The sequence below is a fragment of the Homarus americanus genome, unplaced genomic scaffold (assembly GCF_018991925.1).
Source record: "Homarus americanus isolate GMGI-L3 unplaced genomic scaffold, GMGI_Hamer_2.0 scaffold74, whole genome shotgun sequence".
NCBI lineage: Eukaryota > Metazoa > Arthropoda > Malacostraca > Decapoda > Nephropidae > Homarus > Homarus americanus.
The window spans coordinates 3,579,034-3,606,091 of NW_024716951.1; the positions used below are offsets into that span (position 1 = coordinate 3,579,034).

Consider the following 27,058-nt stretch of genomic DNA (forward strand, 5'->3'; position numbering starts at 1 on the left):
TATTTGGGGGCCTGGAACGGATTAATCCTATAACGAACGAGGTTCTGGAACCAATTACGTTCGTTATAGCATACCCCACTGTATATATATATATATCATGGTGGTTTATCTAAATAAAACATGATAACGATATGGGATCACAGGCATCGGTAGGACACATTCTATATCAAAGAAACTTCACCACTTATGGATGAAGGAGAGATAGATGGCATAATGCAGGTGTTCAACTATGGATTCTTTTAGTAGATTACTAATCTTAAATTACTATAACTTTACACTGCTCATTCTACATAAGTGTGCAACATATAAAATTCAAAATATGAACAACAATAATTCCACGTGCACATATACAGCATGTCAGTTGTAAATCTCTATAACCCATTTGTGTGTCTGGACTTTTATTGTAATAAAGCTATGTTCAATTAAAAACAAATGCTTGAATTAAAATATTCACCAAATATCTATAATTAAACATACAAATTTTACCTCAACTTTCCATTCATTAAAAATCTATTTTACAACTGATATCTGAATGAGGGATGTGGGCAGGAATGGACAACTTTAAACATTTGTCAAGCACTGTCAATCAGTTCCTTACTTGGTAATGCATATAACAACATACTACAGGCATTACTGAGATTCAACTTTTTGACATAAAATTAAGCTTACAATTTCAGATTGATGACTAACCATCCAGGGACACCATCACTAATACACTAAGCACACAAAAACCTTCTGAAAGTTGAGCATGAAGCAAAAAATATTAAAGCGTGGATTAAGTACATCAAAACAATTACATCAACCATCAATAGCTAAAGATCTGTCCAACATATACATCTTCATAGTGATCTTACAAACAGATAGCATAATATGACGACATGAGCACAAAGGCACAGCAAATTATCACGATAAAGGAATGTCATTATTATTTTCTATGGCACATGTTATCACACATTTAGCTTTTGGTAATATCACTCCTCACACAATTCAACAATGGAATGTAATCTAACACCAGGCAGGAATCCATCCAACATTAAAATGCCTAAAAAAAAAAAAAAAAAAAAATATTATACATTAGAATGCACAGCTTTATAATAGAGGCATCAATAACATTAGCAAAATAACAAGGGGCTCTTAAATTGGTTACACATTCATCAGCTATTCAGATGATAATGGCATTAAATTCCTGTGGCCCGAGAAAAAATTCACCAACAACATACAAACACTACAACTGTCAGATCTACTTTGAATAAGTTATATATTTCATAAAAATCCAGATCCCTATTCCAGCAAGTATTATTTTTTAATCTGCAGATCCATATTAAGTTTTTGGTTACTGAAATCTACATAAATAGATATTTAATTTCTTTGTAAATGGATTGATTGTTAAAAATCCTTAATGTAACAATGCTCTTTAATCAAGTGAGATCTTTGTTCACCCAACAAAGCAAGGTAAGAAAAGACAAGATTAATGTCATCAGAAATAACTTGTTTCTTCTGTATAGAGCAGAAGGGGAAGTGAGTACAATTAATCTTTTGCTTACGACAAACAATATAAATATTACAAGAACTTCATTCAACTTTACTAATCTCCACTGTACAGGAGGACAGCATACATGCCTTTAAGGAGTCAAATTAGGAGTCTAAAGATGGCACAACATTGTCTTTGAAACCTTCATGTGTATAGTATATACAAGCACTAGGAAGTGGGGAGGCAGAAAGAACAACCTCAATAAACATTGAAGAAGAACACAGCAAAAAGTGAAGACACTTGACATGCTAGTGCTTATAGAATTTATGGAAAACTGATACACACAAAGAGGAGCAAGAGCAGGTAGGAATTGGAAGATAGTTTGAAGCATTAACAGGAAGTGATGAAGAGGCTTGGGTATTACACAGCTTAGGCATGAGGAATAATGTAAAGGAGAAGACAAAGCTTTTAATTATAAGCCCTTAAACAAAAAGCTGAGGAAAGAAACGTAGAAACCAGGAACAAGAATAGAATATGAAGAAACCACACAACTGGTGTAGAAGGACAGAGAACAGAGCTATGCAAAAACTACTACTAGGTTCGAGCAGAATCAGAATGCTTTATAGGGTGAAAAGGTAAAAGAGGTGGAAGAGGAAGCAGGGAAAGTTTAAAGAGGAAAGCACAGTGAGATGGGTGTGTACTCATATCATGTCTCTTCAGTATTTACACAAACCACAAATGTATTGAGGTATGCAATGGAAAGTAGAGAGGGGCTGGGGGAGTGGGAACAGATGCCTTTACGGACCTTGATTATGCAGATGATGCTGTGTTAACTGGCAGATGTATGGCTGGTGTTATAGGGCATTAAGTTACTCACAAGGAACTTAGGACAAGGACAGAAGTAAGTTAGAAGACAAAGTTCAAACAAATTACTTAAGGTGGTACTGCCGACAGTTGTGCTGTAATGGAGCATCAACATGGCTGCTGCCAGTCAATGAAGAAGGAAGACTAAATGCCTTTAAAATATGATTACTGAAGAGTCTGTAAGAAATGCAGATATGAGGGCAAGACCTGGACAATCATCAGTTAAACTGTTAATAAAAGAGTAAAGTTACATTAGTTTGGGCAAGAGACAAAGGTGAGAGACAGTAGATGAACTTAAATGGCATTGAGGAAGATCAGGATGTATTTATGTGGTGGCATGAGACCCGATATCAATGAAGTGAAAGAAGCAATACGAAAGTACAGTATAGTAAATGGAAAAATATTATAGTGACATCATGATGTTGGAGAATAGCAGGGAGTCTCTGCATATAAAACTATCTATACATAGTGCATCTTGGGTTAAAAGCCAGTGTCGGACCAACTCTGAACTTACACATGTACACTGGCTCCGAAAGGGACCTCTACGGAGGGCTCCGATGAATTTCAAAATAAACACCGTGACTCCTGTTGTCAAAACCCTTCTTCTCTTGTGTCATATTGTCTCACACAAAATCATAAAGATACTTATTTGGAGTGAGTGTACAATCATTCCTATGTGACTTGTTTGCCTTCTTTATACCGCATACCCTGTATAAATAAAATTCACAAAATATTCCAAAATCATTACTGTGCTAACTTTTAACTCTGAATGTAATCCCTTACAGTAAATCAGTCAAAATACTTGTCAACACTACTCCACCCCCAAAAAATAATAAAATAAATAAATATATTTGAATCAAGTGTCTTATAATTACATAGTTAGGTACTGTAACTATAATTTGTCCACAAAAAAAAAAAAAAATTTTTATAAGACAAAGAATATTTATCGTGTACTTATATACTGATGTTTACATAAACCAAGTACTGTACAGTACTGTAATTGAAAAGATTTAAAATAATACTAAAACAGCTTTATAAATACTATCAATAATTGTTTCTTTATAAACCATAGAAAACATTTGCTGAACTGTATTATGGATGAGGCCTTTTTCATTTATAATATACTAAAGTGAAACCTCTATTTAATGGACTACCGGTATATGAAGAGAAAGTCCATTATATCGAGGGTGCATTATATGGTGGTTTCACTGTACATTATAAGAAAGCAGCAATGACAAGTTCCCCTTTATAAGAAGAACACCAACACAGAACCAGGTCACTGCTAACAGAGATCCACAGTAACACCACTAAGACACCCATTCAGGTTCTACTGCAATCTTTGGTGAAGTACATTAAATATAACTAAGTAACTCGTGTACTGTACCATTAAATTAACTAAGAACAGTAACTCATGTACCATTAAATTAATGAAGTAACTCCTGTACCATAGAAGTAACTGTCAAACTCCTGTACCATACAAGTAACTAAGTAACTCGTGTACTGTACCATTAAATTAACTAAGGACAGTAACTTATGTACCATTAAATTAACTAAGTTACCCATGTACCATACAAGTAAATGGCTAATTCCTGTAACATATAAGTACCTAGGGGTAACTCCTGTAACATATAAGTACCTAGGGGTAACTCCTGTACCATAAGTACCTAGGGTAACTAATTTCTACATGTAGTACCTCCAGAAACCCAAAATTATTAATAAGTAAACTTTATGCCAAAATATTGTCATCAAAGTTAACTAGGTAATAGCGTTATCTGAACTATGGTACAGTACACTAACCCCTAATTTTCCAGGAATACATCTCCCTACAAGTGTGTATGATACTAGAAATGACGTGTGGGGAAAAAAAAATTATATCTTAAGTTGTATGGCAATGATAAACAAGCATCCCACAATTCAATAAATTATTTAACTTAAGTTACATTAAATCTATTACATGAAAACACAGGAAAATAAACTTTATTTCTTAATAATCAACATGTAACCCTTTATTCTCCTCTAACTTTTATCTTTGTTCAAAAATCATAACCAACATCAGGGAAGTGAGAAATATTTACAATTGTGCAAAACAAAAAGAAACACAAAAAAGTAAATAAATAAACAAACATTGAAACCTCTATTTAGCGGACTATATATAGAGGAAAATCCATCATATCGAGGGTCCGTTAGATGTAAAACTTCCCATAACTAATTATAATGAGATAAAAGTCCATTACTGTATACTGAGGGTTCCATTAAACTTAAAAACCCTCATCTAATGGATTATTTGGAGAAAGAAGTCCGTTATATAGCAATTTCACTGCATACATCACTTCCCTCAACAAGTTCATATCCACTTTAATTTCACTCTCCTGGAAGACACTCAAGTTAGTATTGCACTATGTAACCAAATGTATTACTGTACCACTGTATCCAGACTGCACCTGTTAAAGGTTTACTTGCAAGAGACATCCATGCCCAATATGCCGGTTGCCACATTTATAGCAGACACTTGAAAACCTTCCCTTGATTAGAAAAAAAGAAAGAAACAGAACAACATTGAAACCGAAGGCCAGAAAGCGATGAACAACAAATAAATGATGCCCTTAAGTTCCATGACTGAAGAAGCTTAATTACCAAATTTTATTTGAAGTTTTACATGAACTACCTACATCCAGTATAAAATAGGCGGTTTCAATTTAGAGGTCTTCTTTACGAGGTTACCCCTTAATTTTCTGGGGAGGAATTGGGCACTGATGACATATGAGTGGAGATGTAATCATGAAACTGGAGGGGATAATTTTATACTCTTTATTCTGGTTTAAGACTTTTAACTGAACTGCAGCTTGGATGCCAGCAGGAATAACAGTAAAGTGATGCATGTATACATTCAGGGCAGAAGAGCAATGTACCAGAAAGTTCACTGACAGAAATCATGTAGCCTGATGGAAGCTCTCCATACCAATGTGTCCCCACAAAAAATGTCCATCACCAATACAAAACTCAAAAAGAAACATTACCAGCATGTTAGGAAGCTCTCCAGAGTGAAGGGTCACCAGCAGGAAGCTCTCCAGAGTGAAGGGTCACCAGTAAGAAGCTCTCCAGTGAAGGATCACCAGTAAGAAGCTCTCCAGTGAAGGATCACCAGTAAGAAGCTCTCCAGTGAAGGATCACCAGTAAGCTCTCCAGAGTGAAGGATCACCAGTAAGAAGCTCCCCAGTAAAGGATCACCAATAAGAAGCTCCCCAGTGAAGGATCACCAGTAAGAAGCTCTCCAGTGAAGGATCACCGGTAAGAAGCTCTCCAGAGTGAAGTGTCACTAGGTTTAAATAGGATGAGGTCACCAACTAAAGCTTCTTGTAGGCGACATCACTGAAAAGCTCAATTTTGGTAACACTACTGGAAAGCTTTATGCTGACAATGCTTCCTTCAGGAGACCCTTCATTCTGGACAGTTCACAACATTGGTGAATTATCTTAAAAGCCTTGAGCAAGTGTAGCAATCTCTAGATAACAAATCCTTACTATTATTTATAAGATACCTTGTTTATCCATGTCTTTATAAAAATAAGTTACATCACTGAAGCAATTGTGGCCATTACTGGCTCTTGCTCTCATAACTATATATAGTATTTCTAGGACAAGGCATTGGAAGGCAGCACAATTAAAATGAAGTAGAGTGAATGTCATTATTACAGTTAAAAGAATCCTGCCGAGCACCATTAGGCTTTGCCAGGAACAGTGAAGTGTATCAAGTTTACCATACTTAGATAATAATGCACTTACTGAACACCAGAAGCAGCTTTCTTGAAGATAAGAGATAATGCTCAAAAGTTTAAGGTGTTTAGTTTGTCCAATGAAGAGAGTCAATTCACTGTTTCTCTTGACAAAAGCTTCCATTTCCTTTGGTGTAATTTATTTACCTTAGATTAAAAAAAATCTATTTCATTTTTTATATTTAGATCATGTGATTACTGAAGATGACATAGGCTTGTAAACTTTTAACTTCTGAAAAATTGATGAGGCTGGGTGGTTTGGTTCATCATTGGCATACAATGTCAAATCATATTATGGTTTTAGCAAATCAAACATATGCCATTTATTCCAGGAATTGATATCTTGTACTTGAAATTCCTACTAACAACTCTAAAAGTTACTGCTCCACATTATACAAAATACCATGAAAAGAACAGAGAAAATGTGATTTATTCCTAGAACTGTTATTATCTTTCAAAGGTACCATCAATGTCTTTTACTGTTAAACAACTACTGACAACAGACCATATTATGATGTGTTATCATTTGGTCTCAATATTTTTTCCAACAAACCATTACTCATTGTACATTTATTTGGTCATTTTTTTTTTTACAAGTAAAAAATTATTAATGATACTACTGTATGTACAGACAAACACTAATATCCCTCATAAAATATGTGTTGTTATAGCTAGGTTTTATTTATTGCAGCCCGGGCAAAGATTACTTTTTCTATAATTACACAGCAGCTATATCACCTAGTTACTGTGATGGAAGAGCACTGCCTGGGAAGATCTTCATAACCACGAAATCCTTCAACACCTGAAATACAAGAGATAATGGGGTTACAACATGAATGACTGGAGTGTGCACCACCGAGTGATTTTTGTAACAAAGGTAAACCATATAGATATTTGGGACTTGTTGCGAGACCCTAAGACCACATTTATTACAGCAGTAAAAATAAATTAATGAATGAGAGAGAGAGAGAAGCTAGGAAAGGTGCCCTAAACATAGTCTGAAAAAAAAAAACTAAATGGGTAACCGCACCCAATAAGGTCATCCTTATGCGGTCGAAAACATAATCATAATCACAGATCAAAACTAAAACAAACTAAGCAACTTCTAATGGTCACTGCATGGAATATCAGGACCCTTCTGGGTACTGGCACAAATGAGTGTCCTGAAAGAAGAACCGCCCTTGTGGCAAAAAAAAACTGTCTAGGAATAACATCGACATAGCAACCATTAGTGAGTCCAGGCTCCCAGATAAGAGTCGACTCAGAGAACAGAGGTCTGTCTATACCTTTTTTCTGAAAAGGTAAGCCTGCTGCGGAGAGGAACCACATTTTTGGAGTTATCTTTGCCATTTGCCAATCCATCCTACATAGGTTTGTGCAAAAATGGTTAAAAAAAATGCAGTCAGATGAACAATACGCCAGCCCACGCTTTGTCTGTGAAGCCATTTTTAGCCAATAAAAACATCACTGTGCTTGAGCACCCACCCTATTCGCCAGTCCTGGCTCCCTGCGACTTCTACCTCTTCCCAAAGATCAAGTCCGAGCTCAAAGGAACCAATTTTTTGTCAGTAAAAGAAGTGAAAGCAAAAACGACGGAGCTCCTCAACAGCCTTACAGAGCATGATCTGCAGAATTGCTTTGAACTGTGGCAGCATTGTATGCAGCTGTGTGTCAACTCAGAAGGGAACTACTGTACTTTCAAGGCGGTCACAGTTGATTTTCTTAATATGGTTAATTAAACGAGTTTCAGCATGCCTCATTTTTTTGTGTCGTACATTGTATGAGTATGGAAACACAGAAAAAGGCAGAGCATTCCACAGTTTGGTTGTGTGAGGAAAGAAGGATATACTATAACAGGTTATTCTAGTGTGACCGACATTCACAGAGAAACGGTGGAAGCTGGAAGCTCTAAAATAGTTACAGAAATGCTGAAAGTATTAAGTGATGTAAGGGTGTCAATGGTGACCAAATTGACTAATGCAATGATGGTGGGAGGTATTATTACAGACAACTGGCAGAAGAGTTGGATTATGCAGAAGTGGATCCAGGGGGGAGGAAGGGGTCCTGTGGGTCTGCACCCCCCTTTTCCTCAGAAAATTCTAATACTGTACTTTTTATTTAATGCAGTATTGTACTCAGGCATTTTTGTATAGTAAAAAGTATTTTCTATTGACCTCAGAATATCACCTAATATCAAGTGCACATGGCTTTAAAATGGCCTCAAAATACCCATAATAGTGGTCAAATTAAAAAAAAAAAAAAAAAAAATTCTGGGGTGTCTACAGCACATGCCCAAATCTTCCAGCTGGCCCACCCACAACTTCTCTGAACCCCCACCCCCCCCCCACCTTTGATATTCATGGATCTGCCCCCGTTATGAATACTTAAAAAGCTAAAGGCAATGCACCAGAATGCGGGAACTAAGGGGTCTGAAACTGCTAGATCATGTTCTGAAATATGTGGAAAGTGATCGAGAAATTGGTAAAGGAGAGAAAAGGTCAGAAATAAAGTGCAGATTGGGTTTATGCCAGGTGGGGAGACTACTGTGGCAATATTCAGGGCCAAGCAACCACAATAAAAATATCAAATACTGACACACAATCATGTTGGGTATCTTAAGTTTTCCCATTCATGATTGAATTAAAATGAGCTTTTCTTCACCTTGAGCCATTCAAAAGCTCTAAATGCCAAAGGATTCAACTTCAGAAACTGAACAATACCATAGGTACGTAGTTGGTAGTAGGCCGCTATTAAACAGGGAGGTACTACCGCCTGGGAAGATATTGGAAGCATAATGTGTTGTCTAATAGTAGACCCTGCTGCCATATGGCATTACAAAAATTGTGACCAAGTCCCAGGTTGCTGATCTGACTTTCTGCCTCATTTACACTCAATTGCAGGGTCTCAATTGCTTCTCTTACTATTGACAACACAACATACATGCATGCAGATACATTGTTTCTCACTCGATCTTTTTTTTTTTTTTTTTTTTTATTATTGTTATTATAATTGTATTAATTTTATATTTAATTTTTATTAATTTTTTATTTATTAAGAATTATTATTATAATATTTTTGCCCCCCAGGCCCCGATGTGGGTCAGCGACCTGTGCCCGGGTGGGCTAATCCCAGTAATAAAAAACAAACAAAACAAAACGGCATATTCTCAAATTGTTACTTTTAACTCAATTTGAACATATTATGTATGAAAACTGCAATTTTTCTCTTATTTTATTTCACTTACCTGTAGAAGATTCTCCCGAGTAGGTCTTGGCACAGAATATGTAAAGCCTTCTGCTCGAAGCTTGGATCCATCCAGGTTTAGATGGTTGTGGTGCACCGAGTCTTGGTCAATATAAGGAGTCAGTGGGGTGTTGTCCAAACCACCAGCAGAGCAGAGGCCAGCCCAAGGGATTAGATGCTTCTCATTGATTTCATTAACGAGTCCAGCTGCGTCTGTCTGAATATGTATTAAGCTTTTGTCACTTATTAGCACTTTCAATATTATCAATACAGTTTACTACTAAATATATGAGAAACATGACAAAATAATACAGTATTACAAATTGTAAACCTTTGGCACCAATGGGAACGGAGTAACATTTCTCATTCCAAATTATAACCCTAAAATTCATTTCAACAATAAACAGTGTTCCAAAAAGAGGAAGGAGACCTATGTCTCTCACCTAAATCAGTACTTGTCTCCATCTAATAACCCAAACACAAAAGTGAGTCAAACTGTTTGGAAATAGTTGGAACCCAAAGAGCCAGTACATCTGGTACTGTAATCTGCTGCCTTCACTTCCCATCCTGCAGCTGGGTTGACTGGAGGGAGTTCCTAACCACTGCTTCTCTTATGTACTACCCTTAGTCTTACCCTTTCCATGAACATCCTTAAACAACTCCAAACCTAATGAAGGGTCCTGAGACTCAATTCATGAATGAAATGTTTAAGTCAAGTGACATAGTCGATCCTGCACTTGTTAACTTGCTGGCTCTTGATAAAACTGTTTCAGATGGGCAAGTGGCAATTTAAAACATTTGCAATGATTCTCATTGGACAGTATCCCTGTTTCAGAATGCATGTACTTCTTGGAAGAGGTGAGCTCTGCCAGGTGCTTGTTTGAGCAAGTGATCTTGCAAGTCACCAAAAAACTTACCGGTAATAGCATGAGAAGAGGGAGAGGGATGGCCACATATATCATGGTATTCATTACTTGCATGTGTATAATTGGGACAAAAGAAAAAAAAAAATAAATAAAAATAAAAAAATAAAAAAAAAATAAATAAAAAAAAAAAATATATATATATATATATATATATATATATATATATATATATATATATATATATATATATATATATATATATATATATATATATATATATATATATATATATATATATTATTTGGGTTTTTTCAGTGAAGACGAGTCCTGGAGGGCGAAAAACAACGTCATTCACTAAGTGACTTGAAAGCAGAGGATATTAGTCACTAAAGATCGACTGTTTTCATAAATAGAAGATGAGCCGCGTTCGCCATGCTTGACCAGACCATATAAAAAATTGCCCCAAACACAATATATGAGAGACATAATCAAAATTAAAGTCACTCAATTTTCTCACCGTGCTAAGATGTATAAATACCAAAAGTAAAATCCTTGTGGCACTTAATATTTCAGCTATTACAACACAAATTAGCGGAGCCTTCTTTCTGCACATTTACAGCGCAAGAAGAAGCTAGACTTCGCATTCTGGATTGAACAAAAATATCTCTTGCACATATATGCACTAAGAAAAAATAAATAAAATTATCCCCCCCTTACATGTGTGTGTGTGGGGGGGGGGGATGCCACACACACACATGTATAATAGAGGTAAAAGAATTAATTGTCCTAAGGGCAAACGCAAAGGGAATACACATTTCTTTACACACGAGTAAAAATGTACCCCCCCCCCACCCCCCGGTCAGCAAATGATATTCGCAAATTTTGCTATTCATGGCCATTTTGAGACCCAAACCCCCATGTGAATTTTAGGGTCAAGCTGTACTGTTTATTCTATTTTAAGTAGTTATTAATTCTCATGCTGGTTAACCATACTTTAGTTTCCTTACCTTGGCAACTGTTGAGAGTGTATTCCCCCAATAGTCATGATTGATCTTGTAGATGTCACACACAATACTCCCTATGTCACCCTGCTTGGTGTTGGCATCATCCACAACGTTATAAATTTGGCCTGTTTTCCCACGTTGGCACAACCACGAAATGGCCCTAAAAATAATAATACTTAATAGAAATAATAATACTAATAATAATAATAATAATATAAATAATTAATTACAAGTTTAAGCAAGTTCAATATTATTAACAATAATGAACGAATGACCCTTAATCTCATCTTGAGACTGAACAATGAAGACTGTACTGTACCATAATAACAAATCAATGACAGTGTTGACAGTCCTTGCCCAAGTTTTCACCATTTCTGTACTATACTACATCATAGTAGCTCACCTAGCAACATCAGTCACATGAACAGTATTGATGCAAAGCTTCTCATCCCATAACATCTTCATCGTCTCACCGAGATGGCGGTAAACCGCTCCAAACACAAGTCGTGGAGCTGCAACATAATATATTTTAGAAGAGGTGACTTGTGAAAGCAGAGAGGTAGAACATGAATAATGGTGTCTATGGAAGAACTGACATTCATGATAGAAAGAAGACAGGTATAGTCGCAGTCAAAAGTAATCATCCACTCCACCACCTAAACCCTGCACCTGGCCGGGTCCTTTCTGCCTGATAAGTCATGTGGGTGGAGAGGGGGAGTGGTCGAATTGGGGGAGGGCAGTTTGAAGGGCAGGGGAGGAGTGTGCGATGTAAGTTGCTCATCAGAGAGGGAGGGAATTGAAAAAACCAGGAAGTTCATGAACAATGGAAGGAAAGGATGGACATAAATTTTTTTCCACTATATTATCTTAGGTTTACATGCTTGAAAGAGTAATAGATGAGGACCCTTATTTTATGATTACTGTGAACCCTCAAAGATCCTGATTTGACCCACAACCTGTAAAATTCAATGACACATCACACATTCTCAAGAATCCATTGACAGGTATTCTTAAATATTTGTGTCTTCATTGTGTCTGCTGCACTGAAATTTATATACAGTTCAGTACAGCATACAAAATGACACTAAGACAATCTTACATTGTACACTTTAAAATGCTCAACATAAGTCTTATCTAATGTTTAACTTATTCAATAGTATCTTTGGTATCATGAATAAAAAGTTACTAAGGCCAATAATATACTGGTAATCTAAAGTCCTTAACTGATAAAATCTTCCATATCTTGAGACAAATAAACTTACTAAGGCCAGTTTTGTCAGATAATCCATAGACTGTGGCGGGTCGCACAATAATCCAATTCAGATCCGGTAGACTCTTGATCTCCTTTTCCACCTGATACTTGCACTTGGATGTAACTGTCCAGGGATTACAATCAGCACTCTCTTTGTGTGGAACCTGCAAACACACACTGGGGGGTTATGGTGCACTTGTACAGTACAGTATGATGAAATGTTCCATGTTTTAGTCTTGTATAATGAAATGTTGGATGTTTTAGTCTTGTATAATGAAATGTTGGATGTTTTAGTCTTGTATGATGAAATGTTGGATGTTTTAGTCTTGTATGATAACATTTCCATCACCTATAACTACCAGCAGACCTCCTTATACCAGTACATATGCTGATTAAAGATAGTGTCGTGTTTAGTAAACTGACGGCAACATTTTCTTATAATGTGGAGGTTTATTCATACCTTTTCATTGGAGGCCATACTCCCAGCTGATATCTCCACGTAAATCTTAACTTTCCTCTTTGCTGCCTCATTAGCACAGTTAGTTGACAATCGAACTATTCCTTCACGATACACTGCTTCTACCTGCAGAGGAAAATATCTTATAAAACAATTGGTTCCAAAAATATAACACTTTTAAATTACAGTTTTGTCAAGGTCCCTTAAGTGTTGGCCTAATATTGGAAATTCTGCTGCATAATGGAGTCCAAACTAAGAGACTTGAGTATTGTACAGTACCATCATGTCTAAGGGTTAATAACCCAGGTGAACAACCCTGACATTAATGGCTGGTAATTATAAAAAAAATTGTGACACCTTCCTATGGCAACTACCACCCTTTAAAGAGAGATACTGCATTTGGAATCAAAGTGCTGCATAACCCAGCCTTCCCTTGCAGTCATTGGCTATACCTGTATTGGAATTCCAGTCACAAGCCTAAGCCCAGCTGAACTCCATGATAAAACCCATTGGCAGGAGGAAGAGAATCCGAGTCTTTTTGTCCTGAGACACTTTTAAATGGGATTTCCAAAATTTAAACTATATTTAAATCCTCAGGCCAGCCTAAGATTATTTAAGTACAGGGGCCCTCCAAATTTGCGGGTATTCGGTTCTCAATATGGCTGTGAATCGCCAAATCCGCAAATAACATTTACTGACCAGGGAGGACGGGGGGGGGGGGATATTAGCTAAGAATATCTAATAAACCCCAGGGCAGGAAACACTGCATGAGTAAATTTATAGAAAAACGAGATCAAACTTTCATAACATTACCTTTCCAAATTCTCCCCAGCAAAACAGTGGGATAACTTCTTCGAAGCCCTAGGCCAGACACTAAGGTCCAAATTCAGAACAGTGGTTTGAGCCTGGGATTTGAGCTCATCTCAGGCATGCAAATTGGGATTCCTCAATCCAAGATTTCCTGCAGTGAATTACCCATATTCAGAACATCAGCTTGAACCCCGGATCGGGTAATCTTTGCATTTTCTTCAATCACGAGCAAGGATTCGAACGCCAAAATTCCAGCCAATCACGCTTCAGTTACACCATTACGACAGCCAATCACCATCAAGAGTAATGTTTACAAGATCATGGTGGCAACTACGACTCGTCGAGTTTTTACGAAGGAGGAGAAATCTCTCCTTGCATATCATAAGTTACTTTTGTTACTATAATTACAATCAAATTATAATGATTTATGGTACTGTGTTACAACGTGGCTGTGTTGTTATATGATAACAAAGAAATTCATATAGGAAGAACAATTACATACAAATTGTAGATATAACCTGGGACAGGTGTCAATATTCATAACCAAAGCAAGATGAATCAATGCAGGGCATAGTAACCTGGCTAGGTTCTGTTAGTTTAGGTTTATTTCTGTTCTTTAACCCCAGATAAGACTTTCCCTCATGCAAACCTGGGTAATGGCACGAAGACAACCCCGATGCCATAGCAAAAATACATTACAGTGGCCTCAGAGTGATCCATCACATCCAGCTTCAGGGACACCCTATCATGCGCAACATGACACTAAAGCTGGCCACGGCATTATTCACTTGATGATGAAGCAGCCTCTCAGGGTGCTACCCGAGTTTAGGTTCTAGTACTGTCAAGTGGAAGCACCGGCCTGTGAAACTCACCCGGTACCCTCTGTACAGGCCTAGAAAATTCAACAGGGACCAGGGAATGAACACAGCTCTGGTATCCCCATTTGCCATCAGGCATGCTGGGGTAGTTTTATGGCTGGATGCCCTTCCTATCTTATTGCCAAGCCACAAGGTAGAAACAGTTGGCAGGGTAGGATCACAACTCCCTGAGGTAATCAAACACTAGCCACCTACCAGCTAGTACTGTATTATGAAAATCTGAAACAGAATTGAAGGGACCATCAGATCCATAATATGCTGGGCCTTTAGAAAGAAAGACACAGGACACCAATGGATAACTTTCCATCACTTACACTTCATTGTTGTTTGATCAGCCAAGAGTACAATTTCCAGACAATCACTAAAATTCCTACCTGTCCAGTTTTTGCCTCTCCAGCAGCATTTATGACCCAGTCCCACTCCTCCTCCCCAAATGCTGCAGCACATGATGCTGTAAGAGAAAAACGTTTTAAAGCTTAAATGTATTTGTCTTGTGTAGTTTTTCTTGCCTAAAATAATAATAAGGGAATTCAAAACATAGGACACAAATTAAAATGATCACCAGTTTTGTGGCTACAGGAGTGTTGTTCTGAGGGACCTATTTTTTTGTCTCAAATACTGAAATGATTTAGATCTGAAAACACAGCATTTATTAATGTAAGATTCATCTAGTGCTAATATGGACTTCTACTGACCTGTAAACATAGATTTCACATCTGTTTACATTTGTAAATAAATTTAAAATAAATAAAAGTTTACTGTACACTCTACTACACAAGCACATATACTGTATGTGCTTATGTTATGTTTTTAGGCCGCAAAAAAAATAATCCATAGGACCACATCTCAACTCATATAATGGGAGTCAATGGGAAAAATGGTTTCGTGATACAGAATTTCGCGATGCAGAAAGATTTTCAGGAGCGGAACCCTTCCGTAACCCGGGGGATCCCTGTATACCCAAGAAGCTTAGTCACAGGACAAGCAGCTGGGTTAACTACTTGTAAACTCAGATGCAAGTCTCATGGATTAATAAATAAACAGTCAGGAGACTGACATTAACTGGTAAACATAAAGTGTTGTCACACTACAGGAATCCAAACTTGAGTACTGTACTGTAACACAGAAAAAATCTGTTTAACCACTACAGTAATCTGATGAAATACCTGTGGACTCACCTGGGTTAATTAGATTAGCACTCCTGAATGTAACAACATCATCTTCAAAGATTTTTGTCTGCTGCTCATTAAGCCATGCAATCTGAGGAGGCACTTTGTCCACTACGCAAATACTCGAGGCTACATCTTTGGACACAAACTCAGATACAATGTGTCGCCCAATAAATCCACATCCTGAAAAAAAGTACATCCATTAACTGCACGTCTAATCCTATAGATAAAACATTAACTATATTTTAGCAGTGAAATTCTCTCACATCTGTTAACACAATCACTTCCCTCCACAAACAGGTATTGCCGGTTTAGTTGTGTACATATACTGTACTTTAAAACAGTTTTTAAAATCCTGTAATCATTATTTTGCTCAAGTAATCTTTAATATTGTAACTAAATGCAGCAATTAGTGTAACCATCCAAGTTTGTGGGTAACAGGTCTGCATTTGTATGCATACTGTAGAGGACAAGACAATCACAAACCTACTATAATGTTATTTGGTTATTATTCCCTCTTAGACCTACTGTAATTCACATGAAATATAATTTAACTACAGTTTAAAGTTCTGTTTAATTTTAAAATGATTAGATAATAAAAGTACCAGGAGTAAATTAAAAGCACACGAGAGTCTCTCATTCTAATTTAGCTTGCTAAATTAAATACAAGTTCATTAATTGAATTCCCACAACTTAAAACATTCGGGTCATTAAACCAAAATCTCAATTAGTGGTTACAGTAATTCCTCACTAACTGTAGGGGGTTACAGTCACCAAGGGCCGGGTCTAATAAAGGTTCAGGGAAGTGATCCCAGAGACACATACCTAAAGCCCTATACTGTACTGTACATACTGTTCAAGTGTACAATACATACTGTACAGGTATACTGTACACTAGAGCTATAGATTTGATGTTTAACATCATTTTTGGTATTTACATTTTTATTTGTTTTTTGTTTGGTTAATAATAGTAAAAAAATAAATAAAAAAAATCAATCAAAGTTGGTCAAAATGTTCCTCAAATTTGAAGATAATTTCTGAAATTTTCATATTTTTCATTCAAACAAAAAAATTTTTTTGTTAAAAGTTTGGCATTCTAAGTGAAGTACAGTACAAATAGTTTACCTAGACTACTGCACCAGTTGACAAAACGGTTGTCTTGATCAGCCAAGTAATGCTGTATAAAGCCACTTCTTGTCAGGGTAAATTATTATTTTCTTTTTTTTCATGGGTGAAAACAGGACATTGGTCATGCAAAAATTTTAATTGTTGATCAAGGGAGAATACACTTCTACTGAATTTTGTTCAGAGCAACATCTCAGCCAACTTAGAGCAGAAAGATGGAATTTACTGTATGTTTTCTGAAGTATATCACTAAAAGTAATTCAAAAGACCAAAGTGCATTAATGCTTTTAATCTAAATACTGTATTGAGCAGGAAGAAAATGCACATCCAGAAGTGTTATCTCACTGGCTACATACTTATCCTCCCAAAAGTGTAAAATAATGATCAAAATTATTATTCCAACCAAAAGAGAACACCAAGGGAGGAATTAGTGCATATAACATGTGTAAATTATGTACAATTAATATGATGTGTTAAATCAAAATTCTATGGCAGCCATTACATTGACCAAAACACCATTATTTAGAATATTAATAAGTATTTGGATTCCACGTCTAAAAAGAGAACGATACTGTACACTACATGGTTCAGGAAGTGAACCATTATGCTGCCTTATAACTGAAACCCACAATCAATGCAGTAGTGTAGTGTACAGACTTGACTGGGCAATAATCATACATATAAAACATAGAGCTACAGTACAGAACAACATATTCAAACCTTGTCAGGAATAAAAAAAAAAAAGTGTGCAATAGTCCACTTATTTCTATTGTAGTCCTCAAAAAAATAGTAAAAGAAAAACGGACAAAATTGCATATTTCTTATCAAGTAAGCAATTACTCCAACAGAATATTAGACTGGAAGAAAAACTGTGTAAGTACGGTACATTACAAGATTCAACTAAAATTTGCAATAAGTAAAATTTAATAAACAGTACAGTACAGTAGTTTGACAAGATCGTCCGTTGATTTGATAAATACATGTACTGTATAATGTAAATACAGTATGGCAGAGTACCAAAAATAATAAAAATAATAATAACAACTCATATGTAAATTTGAAAAACGTATGTTTCCTTGTAAAGTGTTAAGTTCTTATGAGCACAGATAGAACCACTCAAACCAAACTAAATGATCTCACGTTCTTATTTGTTAGGTTTGGATAGTTCAAGTTCTGTCACCGTACACACCGCGGCAGTGTTCAGTTACGGATGTCTGATTCTCCAGCTACGTCTGACATCTAAGTTTAATTCTAACTCCTGGCCAGGTCAGGTTATGTTAGGTTATGGTATACCAAAAATTATATCGAACATAACAATAAAGACTTAGTTAGAGTTGACAATGTCCAACACAGCACTGAACAGTTAGGTTATGGTAGATTAATGTTAAGGTGTTAGGTTGGTGTAACATTTTTGTTGACAAACCTAGACATTTTGTATCAATATATAAATGTAATTTTTGAAGGTTCAAACACACAGTTTTTCTCATTTCCCTGCTGGATCTGCATTATACTGTATGTACAGTACAGGTACCTGTATTCAAATGAAAATATCATTTGAGGTTTCATAAAAAAATCAAATAAGTAGCAACACACCTGAATTAAATACTGTACTGTACTGTACAGGCATCCTTAGATTTACGAAGGATCAATTTGTGAAAACATGATTACTGGTATGAATTGTGTAAACTTAAGATCTACACGGTACATATTTTCCAATTTACAAAGGAAGATTTCATTTTGACTTAATTTTTACAAAATCTAGTAGGAACAGAGAAAAATCTTTTCTTTCCTGAGTAACCTTCAATACTTAATTAAACATAAATCATAGTCATCATAGCTCACAAACTGGCACAGTGGAACTATCTGGCAGAAGGCATTGTGGCAGCGCTGAATGTGAGCTCATTCAAGACCAGACTTGACCAACACTGGTGCAGGTACAGATACATTCTGGAGCCAGTACATGCCCAGTACAGTACTTGCCAACAGTGGGTAACAGAGACATAACCAACCACCCAAGAGGCTAACAAGCCGATCAGTGGCAAAGAGGATAAAGTAAAGATCTTGGCTGTGGGAACACTGATGTATATATTCTCCAAGTGTTATCTGGTGCTGAAGGACAATACTGTATATACCAAATAAATATACCTACATACAATATAAAATGTTGGAACACCTGGAGAATCTCCACCCCAGCTTATTTCATGTAAATATTAACCACCCAAACACTAGAGGGGGATGAGGTTAGGTTAGTGTTAAGATGGTTAATCTTTAGGTGAAATAAGCTGGGTGGAGATTCTCCAAGATCAAAAATGTTAAATGAATATGTGTAGAGTACAGTACATCCCACTGCAGCATCACCACATATTAAAGTTTTCCATTTAATTTTTAGTAAATAAAAATGGTATGTGGTTATATTCTTTACTAGATTAGAATACAAATCTTGTTTCTCATGCATGAAATATGTTCTTAAAAATGTGTCAAAAGTCATTATAAGTAAATTTTGGGGCCACATCATTTTTTGTAGAACTGAATAGATCTCCAATTATATAATGGAAGTTAGTAATAAAATACATTCAATTTGCGAAACTTTGATTTAAGATGGTTTTCAGGAGCAGAACACTTTCATATATGAAGAGATGCTTCTACACAGATACACACCTTAATTCTGTAAATATGGACCATCCTGCACAATACAGGTACAGTATACATTAGTTATGACGTTAGGTTACACTTTGACCATTCATAGCCTTTTAGGTTAAATAAAATTTCTTCAAGAGGTAAGCCGAATTCAAAATTTGACAATATGCCACAAAGTGAGTGGCAGTACATCAGCCTGGTTAAACTTACACAACTGGTTAGGGCATGTTACACCTGGAGACATCAGTTAGCTTAGGTCATGATATGACTGATCCTGCTAAGTTTGACATTAGTATATACTAACACTTATACTATCCTAGGTGAAAGACTTCTTATGTTATATGGCAAATCCATCAGGTATGGCTCATAACTTTAATTAAGAATAAATTGGGTTAAGCACCAAGAAACTCATGTTAAACACTCATCAAAGTCATCACTTGCAGATCACCAACACCTAACAAGTGTAATTTCAAGTTTCTTTTAATATTTCACCAAAGTACTACAGCAATTAACTGACCTATCAGCTTAAATTCTCGTTAACCTTGATACAAAAAGAACAATTTAGCAAATAAAAAAAATCCTAACAGAAAATCCATACCGGTAACTGATGGAGGACTACCACATTATAAGACTTCTTGGAGGAATATATTAGCGTGGTAGGTGTCTCTACTAGCTGGTATATCACTGTGTCTCTCAGTAACTATATGATAATAGTGTGTAATAACAAGTACTGTCATATCGTGTGAGCTGTACAGTACACCACAACGTGAACAACACATCACATGCTCCTACTAATTTCTTTTCAATATCAGCTTGGCACCATTGTCAAGGTAGCTCCTAAGTAAGTCATAAGCTTAATGGCAATAACAAATGATATCGAGTACTGTAGAGTATATTAACTTACTAAGATCAACATCCAGCATGACCAGTACCTTTACTTCTCTCAAATCCCGTGTAAAAAGCTATAACAGATTTCAATAATTACCTCCCAGAACCAAGATTTTGGGCTTCTCTGTTGCCATGTGTGATGAATTCGGTTATATGACGCTAGGGTAGTCTCTAAGGCAGAATATTCGTGGAGTTTGAGGAGGTAGCCGTAGCAGAGGAAACCGAACCTGCTGCTTCCTGCGACTCTGATAACAGCTTGCCATCCACGCCCTCTAAGGCTTATTTTATTCCTTATAATACATCAAATATTGCCTATTGATACTTTAAGGTGTATAAGATATTAAATTGAATATGAAAACGTGTATCAAAGTTTTAATGTGTCTATATTATTGGGTAAAATAACAGGTATAGGAATAAACAGACGACAAAGAGTTGCCCACTAGTTATTAATGTGGGGCGATAATTGGCGCTAAATTTAAAATATATTTAGAATAAGTTCATCTTTATCGCTATTACAAGAGAAAAGAATATCACAAGACTATTTTTGTTACGATAAAAAATGTGAAAAAAATTGTTAAGATCATTATTTTTTAGATGTATTTGCAAATGAATAATGATAAACCCATGATGATGAATTAACTAATGTACTTAATCTCTTATTTCACTTTTTACGTATTCAACCCCTAAATCTTTCATCCTAAATACAGAAAACATCCACAATTCATAAAACAGAATTTATACAGTCAAAATTCATTGTCTACCTGACTATCATGTGATATTTAGTTGAGTTCGTGTCCTGTACAGTACTAGCGCCATGATGGAGTGTGAATGACAGTCATGGATGAACAATGAGTAGCGGATACAGCAACAGATAACACTTCACCCCAACTATAAGTGGTAAGATTGAATACTTAGGCTCTCGTTCTATGAGATAACTGACTGGTTGAACGAAACATAGAGACAATATTAGGTGCCACTATAGTATGCGGTCTACCGAGCTGGTGCTACTATAGTGTCTACCAAGCTGGTGCCACTATAGTATGCGGTCTACCAAGCTGGTGCCACTATAGTATGCGGTCTACCAAGCTGGTGCCACTATAGTATGCGGTCTACCGTGCTGGTGCTACAATAGTATGCGGTCTACCGTGCTGGTATTATAGTATGCGGTCTACTGAGCTGGAGTTGGTCTACCGGAATATTTACATTAGCGTCTACTAACCCAACCTAACTTAATCTAATATATATTAACCTAACTTAACCTACCCTAACCTAACCTAGTTTAGGTTAGGTTAGATTAATGGATGCTACAGTGTAAATATCCCGGTAGACACAACTCCAGCTCGGTAGACCGCATACTACAGTAGCACCCAATATTGACTGGCTAGTAAGCTGATTAAAATTTAGACTGTCCACACCACTCCAATGATAAATTAATAATTAGTAATATAAATAATATTTATTCAGTTAAGTTATCATACAGGTTCATTATTGTATGTACATGTTCATAAACTATGTAGTTATACAGTTCGCGGTGCACGTAGGCAGTGGAAGTATACGACGCACAGTATCCTGTGTGCCTAGGAAACCAACAGTTTTATCTCACATTTTTTCAAGTGTTGCTTGAATAGTGTAATTCTTAACCTTGTTACGTGCTTAAAGAACTTTAGTAGTTAGTTGAAGCGCTGTAATAACATCATAACAATAACTGTGTGCCGAGACAGTGCAGGTAAATGACAATGGCAAACAGTGAAGCAACTTGACCAAGGATAGCCAACAAAGCTGTCAGGTGCTTAAAATAGTTTACCCTTGAACACTCTATGTAAATCGCCCTTGAACTAAAGATGAAATGTACTGTACTAGCTTGTTAATGTATGGTGAGCATTCGATACGCAATCTCGTCTCGTGAGAAGTACCAAAAAACCTATAGTGTTGCAAGTTTCCCAGACTCAAACCTATAAAATGGTAACTTTTCCTAACTAAAAGTTATATCTTGGCAACTTTCCCTGTGTCCTTTGTTATTGCAACTTTCTTTAAGGTCTCGGTAACTTTCCCTCACTAAAACCTATATTCTGGTTACTTTCTCTAACTAACAACTATACTCTGGTAACTTTCTCTAACTAAAACCCATATTCTAATAACTCTTCCTAACTAAAACCTCTATTCTGGTAACTTTAACTAACAGCTATAATCTGGTAACTTTCCCTAATTAAGGTTTTTATTTGGGCAATTTTCCCTACGTCCCTTCAGGTCACAACCATCTATCAACAATAAATAATGCCACAGAATAATTACACAATTCAAAAGACAAGCGGTATTGGGCAGGTGTAACTAAAGAACTTCTGAAATATAATCGGCTTCAGGACCATTCATAAATGACTTTACTTTACCCTCCTCACCACTTGTCAGCTTGCTAACAACTGGAAGGAAGAGAGGTAAATTTTTGTTTCACACTGTTGACAAGAATTGGACATGTATGGCAGGGGCGGATCTGATTAATGTCATGCGCACTTGATATTAAGGGATATTCTGAAGTCAATGGTAAATACATTTTACTTTACAATAATGCCTGAGTACAATACTGCATTAAAGAAAAACTACTGGAATTTTCTGATGAAAAGGGGGGTCTGGACCCCCAGGATCCCCCCCTCCCTGGATCCGCCCTTGTATGGGCTCTCCGTTACACACTGTTGGCAGGCACTGTATATGTAGGCCTAAGGCATCATCATAATGGCTAAGAGAAACCTCTACCACAGTGGTTCTCAACCTTGTTTGCCCCATGCACCCCTTTCACCATATGTCAGAATGTCATTCCCCCGTCCTTTCCAAGATTGTCTGCCTCAAAAAGTGCATTCCAAATAATATGCATATAATACTGAAAATCCTTTATTTTTTCCATATTAGTATCAGTTCCCCCCCCCCTGAAAACCTGAGGGGGAAAATTCCCCCCTGGTTGAGAACCCCTGCTCTACCACTTAATGGGTTATTGGGTCGCTAATCGAATGTGTATACTTAAGTAAGGGATTTAAAGATGGGCTTTGGAGCCAAAACGGCATATCCCTTCCTCCCACAAAAGGGGTGTATTTCTCTCCCTCTGTTCGTCAGCAGCCCTACATTGTATCATAAGATTTGTGTACATGGATATTCGTGAATCTTTTGAATTTGAGGTCACCTGAAGATTAGACACCTTGTTTTTATCTGAAGATTAATCACCCTAACACTAACCTAATCCATACTAACCAAACCTAACATAACCCACAAGAAGTGTTAGGGTGGTTAATCTTCAGGTGAAATAAGCTGGGATGTCTAATGTTCAGGTGATCTAAATTTTGTTGCAAGTTTTTATAGGGAGACTGAAGCAGGTGTTAGAGTGTGTCAGGAGAGGAGTGTGTCAAGAGAGGAACTGGTTTACGGTGAGAGATGAACTCTTTCACTTAGGTCTTAGGTCGTGGATAGTAAGTGTGAAAGCTTGGGAGACACTCACAAGTACAGTACGTTTGGGTCACAGGGATAAGAGATGTCAATAGAAAGCGAATTAACTGTTTTTTTATACACGCCGAATAATAGTAAATGTGTCTAGAAATGCTCGTAACAGGAAATAATTATCTTTGAATGTAAACAAAAATTAAGTAGAAAAGGTAGATACGTAAAGGCAGTGGAAAGTGAGCCAACCTTTGTTTATATATAGCGTATATTGTCCAGGAGAATAGTTCCAAATATTAATGAATGAGTTTGAAAGAGCGTATAGAAGGGATAAATTATCTGAGAATATAAATAAAAATAAAAATTGATGTAAGTAAGTGGTAAATGAAGATACAGGGATAGTGAAAGTTGTTTTGTGTGGATACAGAATAAAGGAAGTATAATTTATTGTTGATGGCTATAGTATTTGCTAACATCAAATACGCGCTTCAAGACCTTAGTTATTAAAGCACAGTAATACATTATGACAAAAACTGTAAAGTGGTCAAAATGAAGAAAATAACAAGCAAGAACAAAATAAGGAAGTGAGAGGGTTGTCGGACTGGCAGATGAATAGGTTTGTGGAATAGATAGGTAGAATGGACAGGTGGAATGAACAGAGCGAGAGAATGGAAAGCGAAACAAGATAAATGAGTGTGTAACTGAAAAGAGGATGGGAGGATACGGAGGATAAGGAGAGAGAGAGATGGGGGGGGTGGGGTGGGGTGGAAGGATGGAGGGTGATAAGTGAAAAGTGAAAGGCAGGATAGAGTGGGGAAGGCCGAGAAAGAGATGGGAGGATGGAGTGAGGGAAGGTAACACACGAATGGTACAGTAGCTGAGGACAAATGTATGTATGTATGTATGTATGTATGTATGTATGTATGTATGTATGTATGTATGTATGTATGTATGTGCGTTGAACGGTAGGGGAGGGGCTAATATCCTGAGTTTGCTCTCACATTTTTACACCTGTAGACAGAAAGATGGATATTCAGTCAAATCACCCTACAAGTTTACAGTTGGTTCCGTATGTATATAAACAATGCAGGTATACGGTTGAACAAGTATATAGACAAAGTAGACATACAGTTCAGCCTGTGTGTAGACAATGCAGGTTCATGGTGCACATAGAACCATGCTTTTTAACTCGCTTAAAAAACACAAAGGAATAAAAGTGACAAATTATTGCTCATTGACGCCCTTTTTTAGAAACTCAATGGTGTATTTAGCAGTGAAAATCTGGTAGTGACCTCTTAAAGACTAGTGGTAGAGCTGCCCCTGGAGAAGACCTCTGTATCCGACCAAGTGTGCGTGTGTGTGGGAACGTGACGCCAGGGGCCACGGTTCTTGCTCTACGTTGTCATCTCAATATTTCAGGCTCGGGCGTTGAGTGGAGGTATCGGCAGACCTGTAGGCTCTAGCCCGTGTTGCTTTATTCACAAAAGAGAAATGTTATGTGAAAGAAAGATGTGAATGGGTATTACGAAGTCTTCATATCCTCGACTGATCATATTTTTTTTCTAACAAGTACAGTATATCTCACAAACCATTGCCTGTATTGCGATGAAACTTTGTAAAACAGTAAGAGTGAAGAGAACTGGTCCATACATCTTTTAAACTAACTAGTTTATTGACCAACTGGGGTCAAACGTCATTTTAATGTTAAAACTTGTTATGGCTGTTCCTGCAGAACCTACACCTGGGTTACAATTAATACATTCTAAATCATCATATATATAATGTTTGTGGTGAGATTAACCCTATTTGTTATCTATATTAGGAAAAGTTAAAAAATATACCCATTATATAATTAAATATAAAAACAATGTGATGATCTTTAAGTGACAAAATTGATCGCTACTGTTTTTGAGGCAAAGGTGAAAGAGGCGAGCAAGCACAGGGGCCAAAACTTCAATACACTCCCTCAGAACGCGAGGGGGTATTCCGTCCGGTCCATGCGCCCTACTCACATCCAACCTGGATGACACACCAGCAACCCTGCGAGTGGAGATTATGGAATAGTGCATAGGTTCAGTAAGAGGAGCAGGGGTAGGAGGGATAGAGTTGGAATCGTCTAAAGTGGAGTTAGAGGAGAATAAGGTGCCAAAGAGATTGGGTTTATCAGGGGTAGAGTTGGCTATAGAGTTATCAGGTCGGAAGAGAGGAGGAAAAGAGGGAGTGCAGAAGTTTTTACAGATGTGTTTGGTTAAGGACCAGAAGGATTTACTAGAAGAGTTAGCCATGACAGCGGTCTTTCTTTTTATAAAATTCCTCTTGGCCCTACGAAGAATGGCCTTACAACGATTCCTAGAAGTAATGAAAGAGGAATAGGTAATAGGAAAAGATAGTTTCCTAACTTTATATGCCCTATCTCTCTCCCTACATGCAAGAGAACAGGAGCGATCAAACCATGATTGTAAAGTGAAAGCTTTGGTAGAAGATGGGATAAATGCACTCATACCACCCTGTATAACCCCAGCAATGTTGTCAGCACATACCAAGGCGTCTCGAGTGGAAAAGCAACATTCATCCCAAGGAAAGTCGGAGAAGAATTCTCGCAAGGATTGCCAGCTTGCCCTCCGATAATGCCACAGTTGTCACTATATTGAAAATTGAAATATATAAGCAGGAAATATTAGATGGTGATATATTTTCAAAGGATAAACAGAATAATAGGTAGATTTTTCTTCAGTGAATTCGTCATACAAGTTCATATTGATTCAACATGTTCGTAGACAGTACAGATATACAGCGTTCATAGGTGATGTAAGCTGGGGGCCAATTTTCAGGAGTTGCCCATTTTGTTAACTTATGTTTCGGTAAGATTTGACTGGAGAGGATTTATTTAGTTTGTGTGTGTGTGTGTGTGTGTGTGTGTGTGTGTGTGTGTGTGTGTGTGTGTGTGTGTGTGCAGATGAGGATTTTAAATTCCGGTCGAAAATATACGTGTGCACACACAAATACACAAATAAAAACACAAACCCATTCACAGTACATACACATTATACAATCATTTAAAGAAACATTCATAATCACACACAAGCACACACACACACACACACACACACACACACACACACACACACACACACACACACACACACGTGGCAAGAAAACATCCGGTACCCTCGTCATCATCTCCAGGAACAAGAGACTGCCT

The 27,058-nt window shown here is 36.9% G+C and overlaps 1 protein-coding gene across 1 annotated transcript; it reads right to left on the bottom strand.

Moving 5' to 3' along the window:
- Positions 1–5,110: 5,110 nt before the first annotated feature.
- Positions 5,111–20,692, bottom strand: LOC121858644. The gene is made up of 9 exons (XM_042355179.1): positions 20,534–20,692; positions 15,796–15,969; positions 14,992–15,068; positions 12,933–13,055; positions 12,483–12,636; positions 11,624–11,732; positions 11,224–11,380; positions 9,352–9,567; positions 5,111–6,909 (listed from the first exon to the last, which is right to left on the bottom strand). Exons 1-9 carry the CDS (start codon positions 20,568–20,570, stop codon positions 6,850–6,852), a joined length of 1,107 nt encoding a protein of 368 aa, XP_042211113.1. The 5' UTR covers positions 20,571–20,692; the 3' UTR covers positions 5,111–6,849.
- Positions 20,693–27,058: the final 6,366 nt, after the last annotated feature.